At 46.9% G+C, this 19,172-nt stretch overlaps 1 protein-coding gene across 1 annotated transcript in view; it reads left to right on the forward strand.

The window, feature by feature from the left end:
* Positions 1–19,172, forward strand: part of LOC125947679 (glycerophosphocholine choline phosphodiesterase ENPP6-like) — a 73,233-nt gene that overhangs the window by 15,875 nt on the left and 38,186 nt on the right. Inside the window, exons 5-6 of the mRNA XM_049672896.1 lie at positions 133–294; positions 878–1,021. Coding sequence (XP_049528853.1) covers positions 133–294; positions 878–1,021 — 306 coding nt within the window. The remainder of the gene's footprint in view (positions 1–132; positions 295–877; positions 1,022–19,172) is intronic.

A 19,172-nucleotide genomic window follows, 5' to 3' on the forward strand; every position in this document is an offset into this window, starting at 1 on the left:
TAACACCACCGCCGTTTGATAACTCGATCGAGACAATATTGTAATGATGTTCTTGTAGATGCACAGCTGTCCCATTCCTTAAGGTAATAAGTCGTGCATTCTGCGGCTTTCTTTATTTCCCTTGAAACTCAGGTCAATATCGTGGTTGTGTCCGACCATGGGATGACACGTACAAGTCCGGAGTCTACGCATCACATTGACATGGATGCCTTAGTGAACGAAAGAGATGTACACATAATGCTCGACAAAGGACCATTTGCCATGCTGCACCCTAAGCCTGGCAGAGAACACGAGGTAAGAGCGGAACCACCAAAACGTGCGATGCAATACGTTATGCATTAAATTCTTTAAAGTGTGTGGCAAGGAGCCGATATAGCATTGCGCTGTATAAGAAAGAAAGAAAGCACCGAGGATTGGACCTGAAGTTACCAATTTCACCTATCAGTAAAATACCGACCTTCTGTCACTATTGATCTGCAGTGTGGCACAAGTATCAAAACCTGTTATTGGGTTTTTTGGAACTCCCCATAGCATGGGTCTTCTTCTTTTTATTTTTAATCGAGTGCCCTGCAACATGTTTTGTAATTCAAAAAACGGGACGTCCAGAAAGATATGGTGGGTGGACGGGAAACAAGAAGTGCCTGCCTCTTATATTGTTATGATATAACTTTTGCGGATGCTAATTAGTGTGAAACAAACGGCGTAAATCAGTATACTTTATGGATGGACACTTGGATATTTGTAACATGTATCATAACAAACAGCAATGACTACATCATTAGGCGATCATGTAGTAATTCACTAGAAATATATCACTAGAAATATATTAGACAGATGCACCCCTTTGACGCCCTATTTTGTTTTGTATTTTTTTCAGGTGCTAAAGAGCCTTCTTATGAAGAAACCTAAAGGTCTCAACGTTTTCACGAAGGATAATATTCCCGATGAATGGCATTTCAGGAACAACGAGCTCGTCGCCCCAATAGTTCTGCTTGCCCAGGAAGGTCACTACATCATGCCAGTAAGAAATAATTAGCAATTACTCTGAGGGCAATTTGTTACAAGATATCGGATTTAGAGGGCACACGTGCTTAAACTACGAAAGGGCTAATTAAGTCTTACAAACCTATTAAACTTCAGTGACGCATTTTGCAGCTTAACGACACCGTGCACACCCGTCAAATGTACTAGACGCGGAAACCGCCACCATGTGATCAACGCGATCTACTCGACCGCGGATTACATCATCTTCGGAATCAATTTAAAGGGAAAGAAGCCGAGGTGGCAGACGCGCGAAACCCTAACAAAGAAAAGAAAGCATACAAAGCTACACTTTAATAAAGAAATCATGCGCTTCAATGCGAATATATTTATAATTAAGCATGCTAAATTTTAGGCACCATTTGTGGGTTTACTGCCTGATTCCGTAGAGAATAGAGCAGGTCACCAGCTCATTTGTAGAGGCAAGAAAGATGGGGCTACACACAAGTCGATTTGTTATATGAATGCTGTAATGTGTGTGATCGATGTGGCAAGACAGCAGCAGCCGTAGCAGAGTCAGCTAACTACGCGAGGGCTTCCCCCCAAAAAAACTTCGCATCAAAATGCAAAGGTTCCGCAGTGTCCTGCGAGTACTGTAGCGAGCTCGTTTACGGCCGTAACAGCTGCCGCCGCAATTTTCTATAGAGGTACTTAGTTGCGATGCAATGCAACCTCTTTCTCGTTCGCTACGGTATTGCTTGTTGTAGATTCATAAATACGTACACAGACGCCACAACTATCGTTTTTTGCGGAGAGCGCCATGCTGTGGGAAAAAAATTGGAGGACGCTTAAGCATTGCCTATAAGAGTGGAACGCGATAGCGTTATCGGGCCCCGTTCGCATCGCATTTTTCTTTATGAGTAGGGTTCACTGCAACATACAACGTGGGAAAGCCAGCTTACAAAGACCAAGCTTGCACCGATCCCCTTAAAGTCGGCTTTACTTTCAGACAGAAATGCATTGCTGGGAAGACATTCTTACAGGGGCAATATAAGCCGTCTTATATAAAATGTGAAGGCCCTAGGATCTTCTTTTATTATTTTAATTGCTGTTTTCTGTTGCCCCGAGACGCGCGGATGTCCAAAACGCATTAGGCAAGCTAAGTCCAAGTTTGACCTGCCGAGGAGGCGAGCGCCGTCTGGATGGTATTCTTGCAAGTAATCTACCCGGGCGCGCCCCTGTTGAATGGTAGAAATGCTGGAAAAGGTGTTTGTGCTTGAGTTATCTCGTAACAGAATTACGTTTTCTCGTACATTCAATTTACATTCCGACGCTATCATGTCTGTAGGCGGTAGTTAAGTCGTACTTTACGATTTTTCTGACAGATTTTATTTTGAGAAATTCAGTTTCCTCCACTAAGGCCCCTGCGCTAAGCGGAGGGCCTGCGTGGCAGGGGTGGTTCGGAAGGATTTTCTCCGCCACGGACGCCGACGCTTACGCCGACACCAACACCGACGACTGATTTTCTGCGACATGTGGCCCTCAACGCTGTCGCGTTAATAATCGGGCACAAAGGCACCGGTATAGGGTGGTGGTTAGCCGGTTCGCAACTGCGCATGGCTGGAGGGACTCGCTTTTGGTCCCAGTGGCGGCAGTAGGCGAAGCTTTGTTCGAGGCTTTTTGTTGTATGTGTGTTTCGTTGTTGTTTTTTTTTTTTTGCTGATGTTCGTGCGCACCTGCTTATGTGTTGCTACCACTTATTTCTGACAGTCCAATAACGAAGCCGCTGAATATCATGCACACTTCTATGAACAGGTTCCTGCGCTTTAAAACCACCATGCGTATGGTGGTTAGTTAGTACATAGATTTGTCTCGTCATCATGCTTATGGCTTCTAACGTTCTTGTGGAATTGTTTATAGCGCTTTATTTGCCTTTATTGGCGTAAATTTCAACGCACTCTATACTTCTGACCAATGCAGAAGGCAATATTGCTCATAATGCTCTGAGAACAAGAATAATCGCTATAATTGCAGTGGTTCTGCAGGTCAAGATGGCCCAATTGAAACGCGCCAATCGTTTCAACGCGCTGGCTTTCCCGCAAAAAATTCTGAAGCGTGTTTGACGCTTGTCGACGCATTGATGCGTGTCGCAATAGTTTCAACATCGGTCATCTGTGCTAGATGTTCTCTGTTGGTATCCGGCCGTTCAGCAATTTCAATTTCAACAATTTTGCTGAAAAGAATCGGTTTGCATAAGTCACGAAGCCGTTTAAAGCCAGAAGGACGAAGGTTAGGAAAATCCAGGTACTAACAGTCATTCCCATCCTGGCTGAAACCACCCTGCTTACAGCATCCGTAGAAACTAGCACCACAGTAATTATTGCACGTAAAACTAGCACCTAGTAATTATTGCACGAAACTGTGGTTTACACTGGAACATTAGGCATCTGGAGCGGTGCGGAAGCTCGTGCCGCCGAAATGTCGTGTCTTTCCCATGGCTCGCCTTTCACACCTCCGTACATCCGGCCAACTCTCGACATACCGTGAAAACAAGGAAAGCGCGGGATATTTTACTACTAGTGCGATCAGTCAAGTATGCACTTATACACCCACGCAAAGTTTTGCCTCCCACATTTTTTTTTTCCTTTTTCTGTGCTCGTGTTGAATTTGTGCGTTCTTTAGCGTCAATATAGCCTATTCTCAACATTACTCGTGCTTGGCGCAGCGTCTGTCGTTGAGAACTTCACAATTTCGCAGCCGCTGCTAACGCATCCACTGTCACGGCAGTCGACACTGCCCGACAACTGGTAAATGCCGTGCTCGAACGCAGTCGGCGCCGTTTGCGAAGGGCAGCGATGGTTGACTCGGATGCTGGCTCTCATTTTGTTTGGTCCGCGGCGAGAGATTTCGGTGGCAGCGATTGCAGAAATTGATTTAAACGCGCTGAACGGGATTATACGTGTGTGCTGACGCCGAATGTGACGCCGAATGTGAACGAACCACATGGGCCCTCTGAAAAACTCGCGAAGTGGAGTATCTCGCATATCCGACATCAACATGAATGGCGTTCTCTGAAAGCAACTTCTTCATGTTTCGGGGCAACCTCCTAGAGTTGTTAAGGAACTGCCGAGAGTTGTGTTTTTCGGTTGCGCTGGAATGCTCAAATTTTTTTTCTGAATATCATCGAGGCATATCGTAAGTTCTCTTCAGCATCAAGTGGGATTCTCCGAACGTTTCCAGTAGTCAGGGGGGATAGGCTAGGGGGCTGATCACGTATATCCGCAGTAATTGAGCAAAAGAAGTAAAGAAAAGAACGAGTAACTGACAAATTTTCAGACAAACCACAAAAATTCTCCACGTTTTGCTATAGAATCAGAAAAGAAAGCAAACATGACTTCAAGCGCAGAACTAGACAGAATAACAAGAACGGTAATATTCGGCAGAACGCTGTGCCAGTTTTTTTTTTTTGTTCCATTGATTCATGATTAATTCTGCACTGCAACGTATGCATAGATTCGCAATTCCAACTTTGACAAATCAGCACCTTGTCAGAAATAAAACCGAACAGTGAAACGAAAAAGAAACTGTTACGCCGTTAGAAAACAGATTTTGAGAAACGCCACGTACCCCGCTTCAACGAACCTATTTTTGAACTCGATATTGACAAAAATGAAAAGTGCGAAATTCTAAGCACCTACGAAAACAGATCACAAAGCACAGGTATGACAGAATTTGGTGGCCTTGAACTTGATGCCGACTTATATTTGATTTAGTTCAAAAATCCGAGGAAGACTCTACCTGGGAGCCATGGCCCGCCACCTGGTGTACATGGCTACGACCCTATGATGCCCGACATGTGGGGCATATTTTTCGCTCGGGGACCAGGTAAGGTTACAGTTCATCTGCAGCTTGGTGCTCAATTTTTTAAACTTTCACCATGTTTACGGGACGTTAGAAAATGAGAGAAAGATAGAAATAACTGAGTCTTGTTTCTAAAACATTTCGTCAACTTCCACAAAAATTTCTCTAGGTGATTCTGCTCGTCAGAAGGATACGCCTAAAGAGAAACGTTTGCTAATCAAACTTCAGCGTTAACATCTGCGTTACCTGTTAGCACCTAAAACCAATTCTATGTCATCATTTAAGAGCGGATGGCATACCCTAAACACAGTAAAGTAGAGAATGGGTGTAAACCTAGCAAATGTTCGTAATATTTGCGGCAGTTGCAAAACAAACATATATCGAAAGTTGATTGAAGTCTACGATACAAATGTAGTACTACATCTCTAGTTTCTGTTTTGTTGATCGGTGATAGCAGATTCAGTAATGAATCCATCAACAGCGTAGCCTTTTGAAGGATGTGCGCTTCTTTCTGCGCCTTTTTGTTACAACTTTTTTCTTAATTTCACACTCACGCAGCGGTTCTGGCTGAAGAAGATAGCAACATTTCGGTACACTTTACAGTTTATCGGGTTGCCGCAAATGATTTTGTTGCGATTTTCTTTTTTAAGCATGACTCATCTTCACGCCTGACAACCGTTATTTCAGACCTATTATTTGTGAGCGGTCCGTGATGCACAATTTTTTCGTCTAAATATGCCCTCAGAGAACAAACGGGGATAGCCGATATTCTAGTTGACATTAAGCGGAAGAAATGGAGCTGGGCAGGCCATGTAATGCGTAGGATGGATAACCGGTGGACCATTAGGGTTACAGCAATGGATACCAAGAGAAGGGAAGCGCAGTCGAGGAAGGCAGAAAACCAGGTGGGATTATGAAGTTAGGAAATTTGCAGGCGCAAGTTGGAATACGCTAGCGCAAGACGGGTAATTGGAGATCGCAGGGAGAGGCCTTAGTCCTGCAGTGGACTTAAATATAGGCTGATGATGATGATGATGATGATGATGATGATGATGATGATGATGATGATGATGATGATGATGATGCCCTGCGCTGGCTACAATGTTTTTTGCCACATGGCATGTTGACTTATACAGTGCCCTCTCATCATTTCTTTTCGCATTGTTTGCAGCCATTCACGCAGGTATCGGAGGACCCAGCTTGATTCGAATGGTGGACGTCTACAACTTGATGTGTTACATGTTGGGCATGGATCCAGCTCCAAACAGCGGGTCTTGGAAACATGTCATGAGATTCGTAAATCCCAGATATGACAGCAGAATGTACTACCGCCTTCAGTAGAGCTTGTACAGTGTGCAAAGAAATATACATGACTATGTACTAGCGTAATCCTGCAAGGCAATAAGAACGCGCCCGCTGATGTTCTTCTGCGATCATGTGTTAAGAAATAATATACCCTTGTAATGCAGCATTAAAGAGAGCTGAACTTCAGCAGTTCCTCGCAACGGTTTATTTTGAAACCACAAAATAGTGTGTCATGGGGAGCAGTTTTCACGTAGTTGACAACGTTCATAAAACACCGAGAAGACAGGAAACCGTTTAATGTATACATTTTAGGAAATAAAAGGCTCAACGATGCATTTCCACAGCTTTAACGGTGTTCCCCCTGTAGCCTTTCTTTTTTTACGGTTTTTTCACTTATCTAGCGTCCCATCTTCATCTACATTGGGCGATCAGCTAGATCAAATAAGTGCGATCAGCTACCGAAATCAAGTCTGTTGTCCTGTAAGAGAACGCTCTTGGATTTCTTCATAGCATTTCTTCTGTCCACTAAACACATCGCTCTATCTCCTCCGGTATCTATGATTTTGCTACTTGAGATTTGGCGCCTATATTATAATTTGCCTGCGTGCAGAGACATTTATCATATTTCAGAGCTGCTCTGTTCGAAACCGCAATGTTTATTCTCCACGTAGGCGCTATACATAACGGGGCACATTAATTCTTGTCGGTGCTACACCCTCGTTCGAAACTAACTGCAAGTGCTGCACGGTCAGCAACTCTTTTTTTTTGCTGCCGCTTTAACGGTTCCATTCAACTAGCCGAAGAAATTTGTTTACTGAAAGGAATATCAAACGATACACGTATATGTATCCTGCTTCACCCAATGCCGTGGATCAGTGGCTATGGTGTCGTGCTGCTAAACGAAAGGTTGTGGATTCTATTCTCGGCCATGAGAGCCGCATTTCGATGGGAACGGAATGAGAGACGCTGTTTTACCATGCTTTTGGTGCACACGCTGAAGACGCCAGGTGGTCGAAATAAATCGGAACTCTCACTACGGTGTCTTTCATCACCCACAGTGCATTTTCCGTGAGCTAAAACCCCGCCACTTTTATGTATCCTGCTTTCAACATCACCGTTTATTCGGGCATCGAACTTTGCAAGTGCATCAATATGGTGGTTTCCAGGCAGCTCGTAATGAGCTATTGCTTGAAAAGTCTGATTTTACGGCCCCCTTGAGATTTAAAAGGTTCAGATGTCAAGCTAAAATGAAGCAGGGTGTTTTAGTTATTTGTTTATTAAGCTGAAAAAGTGAGTAATTAAAGAGTGTACGCAAACCACCAAATTAAATATGAAAGACGTTTCGGTTCACCTGCAGGAGTCGAAACGTCTTTTATTTTTAATTTTTGTGGTCATCGCCTAATTTTGAACTATACTTACCATGTCTCCACCCGACCGGACAGGTTTTAGTCAAACTCTTCAAGCTCGAAACACAAAAGTTGGCGAACAGGTTAAAAAATCAGGATAATCTCACGTGCTCTGGGAATCGGTGCAGCTAAGATTTTTTGATGTATAGGAGCTTGTGTTAAGGTTCAATGTGTTATGTTATGGGGATGTGGTGTTATATCATTGTAGATATAGTGTAATGTTAGATGGATGCTATGTTGATGTCCTGCACGTAATGACAATGCTTGAGTTGTAGCAGCACTTGAGAATAAGTCAAGTTGGCTTCATCAAACCTTGAAGAAAATGAATGATCGTGACTACTCCGTATTTTACCATATCCATACCAGCGACGGCTTTCATACCAATGCCTAAATGCTCATTTCACGGTGCAGGTGCAACTGCAAGTATTGTGAAATATTTATCTGAATCGGTGACCTTTCATGCGTCTACACTCCTTGAAAAGACAGGATCCTCTAAACTTAAGGTGTTGATAAATGTCCTTGTATGCAGAATCGAAGTATACAAACATTATTTGTGTTATATAAACCAGCAACACTACACGACTGCCTCCTTTTCAAGCTCCCCCATGCAAACTTCACGAGTTTGCATGGTGCTTTCCCTCCCGGTTCCAACAATGTGTGAGAGACACTTGCCTAGTCAAAGACACAGGGTCGTGAAATCTCTTAGCAACACATAAAAAACGAGGTCCACATTACACAAATGAGTGACTGCAGTGCGATAGCAATATTAGGATCGTCCCATCGACGCCTTTGACTGTGTTGCCTAGGATCGGCTAGCCGCTACAAATCTCAATAAAACATTAGCGATAACAGATATCGGGCTGTGCCGTCAGGATGGGACCACCAACTCACTGCCTTTTATTGCAGTGTTCGAGATCGACTCCGTTTATATTGCACCATCGTCGGGAAGGGCCCATTCTTCGTCACGAGGAAACCAGCATAAGCAGCAGCTGTCGCCACAAAGAAACAAAGAAACAGAAAGCATGACATACAACAACAAAAAAGTCACAGTTTCGCCCGAAAGGCGAAGCATCCATTGCGATAGCAAATAAGTAGATAGATAGTTAGCTATACGGAGCAAGGATAGTAGTTTTATCGGCTGTATAGACTTGGACACATTCGCTTATGACTGAATTAACAAACATGGTGTCATCGCGCACAAGCAAACATGAACAGATCCCACTCGAGGACTGCACATAACCGCCGTGAAAACGCTGGCGTGACCAAGCGCGCCAGTAGCAGCGAGTGAAGGTTCATGCGGTCTATCGCTTCAACGGAAACTGAGTGGCCAAAGCAAATCACATACAAAGGTAGGAGCCGTGTTGCAGATCGCTTTCAAGATACGGTGCGCGCGACCTCCCGCCGCCGCGCTAAGCACAAATACGCAGTTGATCTCAGAGAAACCGTATCCCCTCCCTCCCGCGCTGCCTTCTTCCTTTCCTCCTTTCGCTTGCGACATTCCAGCTCCCCTTGCGCCCGGTCGCAAGAAACGCATTTGGTGCCGTAGCACAACGTCGCTCCCCCTCCATCCCTCCCTTCCCCCCACGGCCTTTCGCGCAACGGAAGACGTCGCCTTTGCTCTCCGCCGTGCGTTCGCTTCCCCTAAATGCGCGCGTCTCTCGCGTGCTTTCACGCGCACACAGAGCACACAGCGCGCGGCGATGATTTTGTCGCCCTTGGACTTTATGCGGAACCTCAAGGTGACGGGGACGGCGACACCGACGGCAGAAATCCACTTGGAGTGTCCATATGATTGCTATCGCAATAAAAAACTCTTATGAATCTTGAAGACCATCACTCACACAGCGCTTCCACAGAATCATTAAGAGTGCCGAACCTTTTAATACCCAGTAATGAGCTTACGAAATGTGTAATCCTTAAGAGGAAAAGAACAGCGAGCTTTTTTGCTGCCAATAAGCTCTACTGGCAACAGTAGAGCTTGTTGGCAACAGTAGCGCCACTAACGACATTGCCATTTTTGGCAGTGGCGGCTTTATACGTTACATATTCTGCGTCTCCTCTTATGTTTTATTTTAGTGCGAATGAATTTTTGTTTTTAAATACTGCTGGTGAGTGCATAAACGCGAAGTGGTTGCTCGTGTAGCAGGTCTGCGTATAGATGTGAAGAGAGTTTAAAATTGGGGTAGATTGGAATCGCGGTGAAAAGTAAAGAAAGAAATTCAGTGCTCTAAATGGGCAGGGTGGAGGTTTAGGGTATACATAAATAAACTGGTAGTGCGAAAGTACAACTTTGACTCAAGACAAGGGAGGGGAGGAAACGCTAGAAACACTAGAAATAAAGAAGTGATCGGAAGCAATGCGGATAAAGATCATCGGAAGTTGGCCTCGCGCTTACTGGGAAAACTTGACAGCTTCCCGAAAAAGGGTGACAGCAGCCGTCTTGTTAACCTGGACAACAAGCTGCCAGAACTTGCTGAGAAACACTAAGACGCGTCAAAGAAAGGACCAGAGAAAGCTAGGCGCAGGTAATGAAAGCAATGGACAGCGATAAAGCGGCAATAGAAATGTTGACTGATAGAAAACGAAGCTGCAAATAGAATTTCGCAGCCTTAGAGTCAATGGACTTCGAATACAGAGTACTGACTATGCTTAGCACGATAATATATATATATATATATATATATATATATATATATATATATATTGATATTTATAAGAGTGAGTGAGTGAGTGAGTAAAAGCTTTATTGAAAATAAATAAATATTTATAAGAGAATCAGACACTAGGGCCGTTAAGCCGAACGCCTGGTTCACTTTTAACTTCTTCCTCTCTCTCCTCGCGCCCACAGTCAGAACGCCCGAGCCCAAGTGCGCCTCCTTGTCTTCATGAGATACATTACGCTCGGCCACGCTGCGACTTGCCAGGCTGCCGAAGATAGTTCTGGTCTGTGAGGGCGCCCGTGTGCTGAAAACTGAAGTCGACAAGACTGGGAAATGGACTTCGCCGTCGCTGAGCCATCCAGTGGAAGCGCAACCAGATTCTCTGGCGGGTGGCACTGAGTCGCTGCTCGCGGAGACGATTAGCCTGTCGCTGGTGGGAAAACATGGCAGGAGATCCTTTACACTAGACCGCTGTTTGTAGCACTCAACGTGGCTGGTCGCATAGATCGCGGTCGGTCGCAATGCATCGGGGTTGCCTACTACGTGGCTTTATCATGAGGAGGTGAGCATCCGCGCTGCTATGCGACGCAACTTGCGCTTTTGCAGAGTTGCCGCTGACAGAGCAAGGCTCTCAACGTGCTGGAACCGGTAGATATTGATAAAACGCCGTGGGCTGCCCCACCGTCCTGGTTAGTGTTCGTGCCATCTGCAGGAGACGATTGGCCCTCCATCTGCATTGCTAAAGGCGTATGATAGGTGTACATCTCATGGGCAGGTCTTCAATGATGATGACCTCGGACCCGTGCGGGTCTTCAGCTGTGGTGATCACACCGTGTTGGTCTCCGTGGCTCCCTTCAGCGAGACGTCGCTATAAGCGAGGCATCAACGTCCCCGCATTCGGCCAGTGACTGCTGTGAATTCCAGAGTCCGACGGCTCAAGAAGTATCTCTTTCTTAGGATCCATGAACATATTAGTGTTGTCCTGGAGTGTTAGTGCTCCATAATCGGAACTCGACGACCCATTGCGTGCAGTTAAGCTATCCAAGGTAGTGCACCGGGTACTAGGTGATGGTCGCTCAGAAACCGCAAACTCGGAAAAAGTTCAGAGGCCCGCGATGTCCACGGGGGCAAACTGCTAGTGCTCGTGACCTCCAACTTCACTTCAGGCAGCCGTCGTTCTGGGCTAAACGTAGCTTTCAGAAATTCTGAGCACGGAAGCCCCCTAGGCGCTAGGTCACACCGGAAGCCGTGGTGCACCGGGCGTTTCCCATGTGCTTGGATGGAGCCGATGGCATCACCCGACGAGACGGCGCCTGCATCTGCACAACCCATGCCGAGCTTGGAGGCCGCGTCGCCCACTGCTGTGGAAGTGGTCCTCACCTCTGCTATAGAATCTGTTATTTGAGTTACCGACGCAGGGTTTGAGATCCATAGCGGTAAAAACAGGCTTCACAGGGGGTCTGCGACGGACCTCAATGTCGGAGGACATACCGCAGCATCGCAGCATTAGCTCTCAGGAGTGCCGTGCACAGAATTGCACTGGTCGGACACACCGCAGGCATAAGGAAGCCGGTCGAAAGCAGCTATCAGATATGCACTCCATTCAGGCCAGGACCGCTGCTTGACGCCTTCGTAGTTCTTCCATGACTTGGCTGTACTGCAAAGTCATGTTGCTCCAACTAGCCATCTTTTGTGGTCCTGCTAAGCACGACGATCACCCAAGTTATTCGTCATTGATAGCTCGAATCCAAAGGATGGCGTCGTCTTGAAGCCGCGAAACGCTGGTAGTTCCACAAAAGCCGGCTGCTGTAAGTCTCAGCGCCTCCTTTCTGCCATACAACCTTCCAGCTGCCCAAGGAAAAGGAACTAGGGGCGGAGTCCACGGATAGTGCGGTTGTTGTGGTAGTCACGGCAGCAAGGAAGCGTGGACGGCATCCCTTGGGGGCTTGTAAGTCAAGGTACTGTCTAGGAGGATATCCTCGATAATGGAAGCGTGATGGCGTTCCCAGGCAGGACGGGCCCAAGGTAAAGGGGCCGAAGCGCTGTCTCAGCGTGAGCTCGAAGTACTTCGCAACCGCTGAAGGAGGCGAAGGCAGACGTCATAACCCGGAGCTGTTGTGCAAACTTGGCGATGGCTTCGAAGAGATAACCGGCAGAGTCCTGCCCTAGAGCCGCCGAGGAGGCTTGGACGCCGTCCCCGAACGGTGCGGTGGATACTTGCGACGGTGGTAGGGTAGCGTTCTCCATAACTGAGGAAGCGTGTACGGCGTTCCTTGGCAAGGGTGACCCGGCACGCCAAAGGACCTGCACGAGGACGCACTTAAGGCTGGAATGCGGTAAGGCTGCTTCGTTGTAGACTGCGCCATTTTAATGTAGAGAAGCAGACAAACAGTCGTTACGGCGAACGTCTGGTTTACTTCTTCCTAAACAAGACGCTCGGCGTAACGGCCCTCTGTTTCTCTTCATTACAATATGTACAGAGTGTTGAAAATTAAGCTTTATGATTTTATTATAATGAGGCACGGGGAGGCACGCGAAGACCACCTGTGCAAATAAGTTAGGTGGCCCCAGGGGGGGGGGGGGTGCACGAAATGAGATGATAATTATCGCTGTCAGCAGCCCCATTAACTGAAATTGAATATTTAACTTTTTCTTGACTGCCGTAAGAAGGTATGTTTGTATTGCAAAGTTAGAGGTAGCCGTGTTTCTACACAGTATCAGTTGGAAGAATTTCTCTAGCGTGTCTGTGCTCCGAGATATCCGACTCCAAATTTTAATTGTCGTTCACATGATTACGCATGCCAGAGAGTAAGGATCGGCGCAAAATTCCTTCCTGATGTGACGCGGATGTTGCGTGCGGAGTTTAGTCTGACAACTGGGCGGAGGCATTGGCAAAGATTATACCTTTCCCTCTTCCCCTTTTGACTGGCGAAATAAAAAAAAATCGAAGAACCTGTAACCGCTGTTGTAACATGCGACCACGCAGCCTGTAATGATGGCGGCAGATGGCACGCTGAGATAATGGTGCGAACGGAAAAGCCGGAGGGCAGTGCGCGTGCGTAATTGTGACTAGACAAGTGGGCATGGTACTTGCCTGGGCTACGCAAATGAAGTGACTGCTTATTTCCAAGTATTGTAAGTTTTATTGAAATCAAGAGCAATAACTGCACCATCAACAGCAGAAACAGTTTTAGCTATGGTAACGAATATTTCATACTGCCGCTATCAGTGTGGTGTGGTCATGCACAAATTTTACGAAAACCCTTCACCCATCATGACGTCAATGCCCTGAAAAATGTTCCAAATGCCATCCTTGCACAGCAAACTCAAAAGTATAAACCACTCTCTCGTGGACTCGATAACTCTGCGCAGTACTTCTGGACGGATGTTCGCACAGGCAGATATTATCCTGTGCTTCGTATCATTGACATTACTGGGCTCTGCATAAACTCGGTTTTTAACGTAGCCCCAAAGAAAAAAATTGGAGGACGCTTAAGCTTCCCCTTTAAGAGTGCAACGTGACAGCATCACATTTTTATTTGAGCAGGCCTCACTGCAACAGAGAACGTCGGAAAGCCAGCTCACAAAGACCAAGCTTACACCGATCCCCTTAAAGTCGGCTTCACTTTTAAACAGAAATGCATTGCTGGGAAGACGTTTTTCCACAGGCAATATAAGTCGTTCTATGATAAAAAGTCGCAGTTTCGCGCGAAAGGCGAAGCATTGATTGCGATAGCTAATTAGTAGACAGCTATACGAAATAAGTGTAGTAGTTTTATCGGCCCTATAAAGTTGTAAATATTCGCTTACTAACTAAATAAACAAGCATGTTGTCACACGTGCACAGGTCAACATGAACACATCTCGCTCGATGACCGCAGGAACTGTTTAAGACGATTGAGAAAGCGTGCCAGCAGCAGCGGGCAAATTGACCTTCGCGCTGTCTCCCGTCTCGCTTCAACGCGAACTAAACGTCGAAAGCACAGCGCATACGAAGCTACCGGCACTCGGCGCATGCACTTTTGCACTTTGTACCCATCGCAGATCGCTTTGAAGATGAGGTCTCCGCGGGCGCACACTTCGGCCACAGAGCAGATCGCTTTCAAGGTACGGTGCTCGCACGAAAGCTCCGTCATCAGCAGCCGCAACAGCAGAACGCACCCCCCACCTGTCTCCGTCCCCACCCGTCCTACTGTCTCTACCGTCCTACCGTCCCTACCATCTCCGTCGCCTCCTCCCCGTGCCCCGCGAGCGAACCAAGAGCGCGCGCTTCCGGCCACCTTCCTCTTTGCTGTGCGCGAGATAAAGCTGCGGTTGCCGGCTCACCCTCGCACACTTTCACTCGCACACACAGTGTATGACGCGCGGCGACGGTTTTATCGCCATTGGACTTTATACGGAACCTCACGGCGACGGCGACAACGGCTACGGCAGAAATGCCCGTGGAGTGTCCATATAATTGCTATCGGAATAAAATGTGAAGGCCCTAGGACGTTTTTTTAACTATTTTATTAATTGTTTGCTATTGCCGCGACGCGCGCGGGTGTCCCAATTTCCCAACTCAATTTGACCTGCCGAGATGTGCAGGTGCCAAAGTGAAGTCGCGGTTATCTTTAAGTAAACCAGCAATCTCGGAGGTTAACGGGCAGTTATTGAAGTAGTGGATCAGATATGCGAATGTATCACCGGAGGCACAATTACTGTGAGGAAATAAATGAATTTTAAGGAAATAATAAAGAGGTAACCGGGCGTGAGCGGCTATGAGTTGAGTGAGTGGTTTTCGTGGCGGGAAAAAAAGTCGGGTATTTTTTGGACATTCGGCACTCCGTTGTATAGTTCTGTGTCCGCGTTATCGCGTGACCAGAACTGTACAACTGGGTGTACCGTTCTGGTCATGCGTTGAACACTCCACTGGGCGTACGAAGACGCACGCATTTTAGTTTTAATGGAGGCCGGTGTAGACAAAATTAATCGCGAAATTCCATGTGATGAAGCGGAATTGGCTATGTTGGCGGCAAGTTCATTGCCCTGAACACCCTGATTGTGACAGCACGGACCTGATGGAGTTAGAGAGGGTGAAAAGGGAAGCGGATTTTAAGACTAGGATGGATTAGCCAAGAGTTTAATGAGTATTGTGTGTCGAAGGGATCGTACGTAATAGGGCCACAAAAAATAAGGAATTTGAGAGCGAAAAGCGAAAATTGGGCATTCAGACGATCCAAGTCAATAACAAGGGGGAGAGTATGCGCAAGAACCTGAAGGGAGGAAGTGCGTGTTGTGTGAAATGCCCCAGTCATTATTATTAGCAGAGTGCGCTGTAAGGAATTTATTTTAAGTTTTAATTGTGATGTTGGAAAGGTCGGCCACCAGACATGGGAGGTAACCGGTTCTTTGCTGTAGCTGTAACCATCGCGCTGCGCTTTTGATACGGTGCCGAAATAGCGCTGCATTCCCGATAGGTCTCGGCCGCAGCAAGATTAAGCGAACCTCGCCACGGCAGCAAGAAGCGTTGCTGGCCAGGGCAAGTGCCGGAATGCGGACCTCCGGTGTAGTCTTCTAAGGACTGCCCTTCGATTTTCGATACGCGACGCCGAGGTCGGCGCGTTTCCCGCCAACCCTTCGCACACGGCAGCTGCTGGCTTCGACCCGATCCTCCAGTGTTCTTCGTCTCGCCTGCCGCCACGCACTGTGTATGGACGTCTGCTATACCCGCTGTTGCCGTGGCGAACAATGGTAGGGTTCGCGCGCTTATTTTTTCGCCCTGTTCGCGTTGCCCTAATCAGAAGTAAGCGGGGTTGTTGTGGAGTTCTTCCCTTTTTTTGCTGCCTCGGAATTGTTGCGGAATTCGGCGGAAAAAAAGGTTTTCGAAGCTTTCGCCCGGCTTTTCGCAGGCAGGTGAAGCTTCGGTATAACGACAACTGTGAAATTCTACAAAATAGAACAAAAGAAAGGTTAGGGCACTTCGGAATTGCTGTATTCAAGAGGAAGCACCAGGTGTTTGGTTGAGCAGGGATTATTCTATTTTATCGAGTACTATAAAAATATTCCTTTCGTAGTGCACTTTTTTTATGCTTGAAAAAATTAGCACTAGGAGCGCTTCAAATTAATGACCGGACTATTTAGAAAAATTCAGAACCCTTCTCCTGTCGAGAAAGTTGGGGTAAGCGAAGCTTGTGGCAAGTCGACGCAGTCGCAGGCGTTCCGCTTCGTTTGCACTAAACTCAGGGTCGGCGGCTCTCCGCTGACGTTTCGCCTGGGCTTTGGAAGCCTTCCCACTGTAGAATTGGACGACCAGTTTCGCTTACCCCCATTTTCTCGACAGAGATTTTGTCTCTTGAGGTCCCGCGTGTGACAAGGGTAGTTAAAGGGCGCGTTACAGGTCCCCGAGCTAACAGGTGTATGTGCCATTGTCTTCAGGCGTTTTCGTATCTCTGTTGTGCTCTCAGAGCCAGCAATTTCGTTTCCAAGCATACAGCGGCAAAGGGAGCTCGCGAATACGTCGGTTTTGCACTACTATTTCATGCGTCCACAAAATGGCCTGATTCTGATATTGTGAATCGGTGGAGAGTTTGTTTTGTGCTGAACGACTTTGATACATGTTGATAAGTCGGATTTCGCGGTCAGTTTAGTTGACGAACACTGCCAATAGCGGTGTGAGAATTAACAAAGGAAGGGAACAGTAACTCCTTTTCAAAGCATTTTTTCCCCTTCCAACAAAGATTTGAAAACTGAGAACTTGAATCCTCGTAGTTGTTCTCCATGTGATCCTGGAACTCTTCATCTTGAGCAAGGACAATCAGGTGAGACCCAATGGGGTCATGCTTTGATCTACATGTAACTGTTTGTAAGTAGCTGTGATAACCCGCTATTATTTACAGTGACGCTGCATATGGCTGGGTTCTGGCGGATCGCGTCCGCGAACAAAACGACGCGTAGAACAACAATTAGAAAAAAAAGTGGGCCGATCCTGGTGATAGTGCAGAAATGGCCCAAGCTCAATGGAACGTACCCCTGTCACGTGGGTCGATCCTGGTGATAGTGCAGAAATGGTCGAAAGCTCAATGGAACATACCCCTGTGGGCTCGAGAACCTGTAACACGCCCTTGACCTACCCTTATCACACGTGGGACCGAAAAAGACAAAAACAATGCGCGGGAGTGATAAACGCTGTTGTCCAAACGTCCGTGATAAAACGTAATGGTCTACCAACAAATAGTTGTGTCTCCTTCTCTCTTGACATAGATATTTCCATAGCGAGGTCATCAGTTGCGCCTAGGACTCGGTATGGGTAAGCCCCCTGTCGCTCACTCCGAAGGGGAAGAGCGCGCCTTCAAGGAGCGCCGGCGCGCTCAACAGCGCAAACGGATCTGAAAGCGACGAGAAGCCGAACGCGCAGCGGTACAACGTGCTGCGACCGATGCTGCAAGTTGGTTTGAATCTAGTCGCCTAAACTCGCTTTTCACTCGCACATACAGCATACGGCACGCGGCGACGCAACGCAGTTATGTGTTGTGTCTTTTCAACCATTTAACACAACCACCATACTAAAAAATAGAATTGAACAAAACCAAGAGCTTCGCTGTTCTTCCACCTTCACATAGTAGAAGGGCTCTCAATTTTTTAAAAAAGTATTGTTTAAAAAGCCTGGATCGAGTGTTGTTCAGTCCTGCTCCTTTCCGTCAAAGATGGGACATCTCTGACGGAAAGGAGCAGAACTGACGGCGACATGAGTTCAAAGCAAATGCTACGCCTATCAAGGGGACAATGTCAGCTTGCAACAGGAAGAAAAAAAAGAGTTCCATGGCGATTTAGCGGTAAATGCGAGAGAAATCCGTGAGCAGTACGTCCTACCTCTTTGAGGTTTGAGATGCGTGATTTAAACCGCGTCCACCGTATTGCGAAGTGTTGTCCAGTAGCGCATTCAACCCACGTCCCGCATCTTCGAGAAGCGAAGTGCAACAGACGGTGGTGCGGCCGGAGCGCACCATTGTATAATATATATATATTATGATATCTATTAAACGGGGTTTATGGCGAGCGAGCAGGCGGTCGTAAGATTACCGGCCAGTCTCTCGCTCGAGCTTCCTGCGCGCTGATGCTGCCCACAGCGATCGCGTCGACGTTGTCATCTTACCTAACAGGGGCCCCGAATAAGGACCATCTGGCGACTAGTGTCGGAAGACATAGATGATACGGTCTGCACCGCTTCCCGATCGGCTCGCATGTCGCATTACGGCGTGACGGCGCTAACCCTGTAATAAGGGTGATTCTCTCGAGAGAGCGAGGCGTCAACTTCGGAAGGAGTTTGAAGCGAGCCAGCGTGGTTGCACTAAACAGTGGGCCCGGAGAATTGGAGCGAGTCCGGCGTCGTGACGCTTTATTATATATATATATATATATATATATATATATATATATAATAGCCAGCGAGGCAACGACTCCGGTGAAGAATAAATGGCTCCGGGTCCGTCGTTACTTCAAGTACCCAACACCTCCACCAAAAACTGTTACGACGCGAGACACACGGTGTTTATTAAACAGGCCCCAGGGCAAGCCTCGGACGAGCAAAAACGGTCTCTTTCTCTTCTTCTCCGCTCACACTCCTTCCTCTTCTACTAATGCGGCTACATTGACTGTAATATATAAACATTGCGGCGGCAGCTCTTCCTGCAGGTGTTGCCTCCGAGGTCACCGTGTTTGTCTTGCACGCCATTATCTTGCGCCCCAGCACAACTTGTCTTCTTCTGAGTGACCGTGGCAAGAAATTTATTTCTGTAGCATGTTCTTGCTGAAGTCCTGCACTCTAACACCACCCATAAGACCACCTCATCGTGTGTATCATCCCCAAACCAATGTTCTTACCGCGCGTTTCTATCTAATATAATCTAATGTATATATATATATATATATATATATATATATATTGATAGGACGCGTTCAAGGTTAGATGCGCTTGGCG

This window comes from Dermacentor silvarum, chromosome 8 (genome assembly GCF_013339745.2).
Source record: "Dermacentor silvarum isolate Dsil-2018 chromosome 8, BIME_Dsil_1.4, whole genome shotgun sequence".
In the NCBI taxonomy this organism is placed as follows: Eukaryota; Metazoa; Arthropoda; class Arachnida; order Ixodida; family Ixodidae; genus Dermacentor; species Dermacentor silvarum.